Below are 3,903 nucleotides of genomic sequence, written 5' to 3'. Positions count from 1 at the left end.
AATGAATGGAAAGAAAATATATCTTTTGGAAAATTTGCACGTCAATCTCATATGTTCTTGTAGGATGGGCAGAACAGGGTAATGAGAGATAATCGATATTAGCATTCGATAAAACAGTCTGCAGTCGAAACAAGTGAGCTGCACTCGTTCTATATACAGTCGTAATACGTGGTCTTGTGTGCTCTTTAAACTATAGTAAACCATTTTTGTGAACGTATACTTAAATACTAATCTTAAAGCACTGCCAGAATCCATTACATAAAATAAATTTGTGTAAAATCCACATATTCTCAAAAGTTATCTTATCATTAAGGAAAATAATATTGAAATTAAAACTTTATAATAAAGCGAATGCTCAGAACTTTGAATATACGTTCAGGCTGGTGAGCAGTTAGATAAATTAAACATATTTTTAAGGCCAAATTACTTTACATCTGACCTTGTGCCACAGTTCAGTCCAGAATAGTGTTACTGAACTCAGTATAGAAACTGCTTTAAATGGCGTTTAAATATAATTATTAATAATAACATAAAATAACCATAACGATATTAACTTTAAAATATTTAAAACAGCAAAAAGAAAATCAGTTGAATATCACATATGCTTGACATAGTTGTCATTTGAAATAATAAATCAACAAATAGGTTCATAAAGCTACCTAAATAGGAATAAGAAAAAACTCACATTGAATTTTTGTAAAACTAGTCCAGAAATGTCTAGCCAAAGCGACAAGAAGTTCGAGCTCCCAAGCGTTCCTTCTGAGGACGAAGAACCTCAAAACGATGTTACTCCGAGTAGCAGTCAGTCGTTAGACAAGCGTTTGAATCCCGATGCGCCCGAGTTTGTTCCAGGCTTGGCAGCCACCTTGCTTGCCAACAAGCTATTCGACGAATGTAAGTACAAATCGAACACACACCGTCACACCATATACTTGCCGAATATTATTAGCCACACATACAAATAATTTGAGTTCTGAGCAGTGTCCGAAACAATGGCTCCCTACACAAAATGGAGCAATGCGGCCAACGAGGATGTATCCTATGGGCCACGTTACGATGCTATCTGGCGGGAAAGCGGCACACTGTCTCGTACGGCCCAGCTTAATGCCAGCGCCGAGCCCTTTGTGCCTCTTGCTCCCGATTTTATAGAGTCACCATCGAACGAAGAGCGAGTCAGCGCCGGGAACGAACAGTTGACTGTGATCGATGGAGAGCCACTGCAAAAGACCCAGCAGCTGCTTCAAATGAAGGGAACACGCGTCAGCGCAAAACAAAGTGGCCTGCGTCTCTTTACCAAACGTCGTCCACCGCTAGAGGATGATTCATCTGCTGGCTTCTTATGCCCTTGCGTGCTCATGTAACTTAAGTTTTGTTCCTCTGACAGTGTAACATTAAAGCGACAATGGTATGTGCCACCCCCACATGAAAGCTGTTTCAATGGCATAAATTGTAGCATACCTTTAAGCGCTGGCTCCTCACTTACACCATTCTTGTTGCCACTTTGTCATGACTTTCTAATGATGTTGAATATGCAGAGCAAAGTTTGTCTTACTGTGGCACAATGGAGCATATTAACCCTTTCAATATTTAACTGATAAACCCTTTCGATTCTTTGGGGATTAATTCGATTCTTAAGGAAGCTTAAAGTATTAAAATTACAATGACACTCGGTACATCCAAGTCATGCCGACCATGTATCAATGATTTACTGTATTAGCTACTGACAAATGTCATTCTATTGGGGGAATAAAACACTAATTTTTTAAGCTACTGCTACTTAGTTTATTACAAACTCAAAAATTTCAATTTATTTTCAAAAAATATATTTGCTAGGTAGGCTAGTTACCCAGTACATGAAGGTTAAAAGTGTATTAGTGTAGTGCAAAAGTATGTTACTTACAGAAGGAAAGGCTGCAGGCAGACTTGAAAAGCTTCAATAGGTTTGTCATTATGTCTAGAGGAGTCTATTTGTCCGTTTGTCTTTGCGACCGTGGTTTCGGGAAATATAGTATAAGAGTGATCCTCACCAAACGCGGATCAACATTGTCCAATTTTTTTTTTTTTTTTTTTTTTGATCGAATTTTTTTTGGAGTGGGTATAGAGTTTTTGAGTGCTTGGCGTGTTTCACTCCAGCTTTCCATGGCTATCAAGATAGTTGTGAATTTGCTCAACTTTTATATTTTACAGATTGACCGAAGGGCTCACATCTTGTGTTAAAAAATATCCGACTATGTTGGTGATGGCATTCCTCAACTGATTTTTCTGATCCTTCCTATTAACTGGTAACTGATAAGTGATTAAATAGGTCTTGATTTTGAATAACCTGTAAAAAAACGTATAATCTTAATCAATATGACGTGAAAAAATGAACTAGTCATGTTAGCCAAGATTTTGGAACCGTAAGTACCCATATTAACGAATGTTTATATGGCAACTTATATGATTCTTTCTCTCCACTTTCCTCGCAAAATTTATTTATAATTTTTAAAAAATATGAATGAAAAAATAGTTAGCACTTAAGTTTAAGCAACGGTTACAAGACGTTTCCACAAAAAGTAAGTAAGCCCACCAAATATTATATACCTATATAAGAACTAGTCTTTATCTTCGTTTAGTAAGTAATAACTTTGTGTTTTTTCCAGTGAACTACCTCGGGTAATATGTGCACTTTGAAAAAAGTGCTTTACAATTTCTACCCACTATAATGACTCTTGTGCCCCATGGTGATTTTTCTTGGGTTCATACAAAAATTGCTGCCTCGTTTGTCTGCCGTTTTGGGTGCTCAGTCGCCTGTGTTGCAAGAACTTGCCTGCCATGCATTTATATTTGCTAGTAAGCCTCAACTGTCTGTACGCGTGGCACGTGTGTAGTGGTGGTCCTGGTTGGATCGTCGACGTCGTCGTTGCCTTACCTTAAAGTTACCTCCGCCTGCAGGCTTGCAGCTGCATTGTCTATACGCAAAATAGCGACAACTTTTGAGCTTGAATGCCGGTTGGCACTTTAGTTTTTAAATGTAAGTACTTTGCTGTATGGTGCCCTTATAGCATCGTGTGTCGCCCTCTCCCTCCTTCCCTCATCATCGACGTGTGTATGTGGCATAATGAGAAAAGTTTCGTGTCTTTTCATGTCTCATTTAGAGTTGAAAGCAATGTAGGTTAAAATGTTGTATAAGTTAGTTAAACGCGCACACAAAATTCGCGCTCCGTTGGGTAGTCAAAGGACCTCCTTATTTGTCTGTGCATATTATTAAAGCACTGTCCTCAGCTGCGTTGCTGGTAGGCCGCAGATTAAAACGCTGTATCTGCCATATCGGAGGACCAGCATTTTGATGTGCTGCTAGAGCACTGAATGCTCAGCAATCAGTCACGCATGACCCATGACATTTTATGACTTTTGAATGATTAGAACTTTGGCTTGGGCCTAGTCGTACTCGTCTCTCATTTAATTGCAGATGAACCACAGAACACTATATGCACTAAGTACCGAGTGATGCTCTGTCCAGCAGCGAGAGCAGCTGTACATTTGGCGGAAACAATTACCAAGTTGTATGGAAAAGTGAAAATTGCCAGCAGCCCTACCAGCAGCGATTCCGATGATCAATGTGACATTCACACGACAGAGATGAGCAACACTTTCAAAAGCTGTGACTACGCATTGTCTTTTCAAAAGTTGACGACTAAACAACAACTTCGTAGATGTACGAAGAATAATCAATGTGCATTCGCGAAATGCTTAAATGTGTCTCGTTCTATTCTTTAAATAAGTCAAATCATATTTTAATCGTATCGTATTTTATTCCGATGATTTCATTTTATGGTTACTTAGAACACTTCAATATATTTTATTAATTTTTATACTCTGTACATGAAATGTACAAGAGTATATTAGGTTTGCGGGAGCTGA

At 38.4% G+C, this 3,903-nt stretch overlaps 1 protein-coding gene across 1 annotated transcript; it reads left to right on the top strand.

The window, feature by feature from the left end:
- The first annotated feature begins 685 nt into the window (after window positions 1-685).
- Window positions 686-1,410, top strand: LOC115630783. Its single transcript, XM_030527439.1, has 2 exons — window positions 686-894; window positions 982-1,410. Exons 1-2 carry the CDS (start codon window positions 714-716, stop codon window positions 1,359-1,361), a joined length of 561 nt encoding a protein of 186 aa, XP_030383299.1. The 5' UTR covers window positions 686-713; the 3' UTR covers window positions 1,362-1,410.
- The last annotated feature ends 2,493 nt before the right edge of the window (window positions 1,411-3,903 follow it).

Source organism: Scaptodrosophila lebanonensis, unplaced genomic scaffold (genome assembly GCF_003285725.1).
Source record: "Scaptodrosophila lebanonensis strain 11010-0011.00,11010-0021.00 unplaced genomic scaffold, SlebRS2 tig00001410-arrow-pilon, whole genome shotgun sequence".
Classification (NCBI taxonomy): Eukaryota; Metazoa; Arthropoda; class Insecta; order Diptera; family Drosophilidae; genus Scaptodrosophila; species Scaptodrosophila lebanonensis.
The sequence above is the reverse complement of the archived record's forward strand: the minus strand, read 5'-3'. Positions and strand labels throughout refer to the sequence as shown.

Coding starts and splice junctions, on each gene's coding strand:
- LOC115630783 (XM_030527439.1), top strand. CDS start 714: ATGTCTAGCCAAAGCGACAAGAAGTTCGAGCTCCCAAGCGTTCCTTCT. Junction 895..981: donor CAACAAGCTATTCGACGAAT/GTAAGTACAAAT, acceptor AGTTCTGAGCAG/TGTCCGAAACAATGGCTCCC.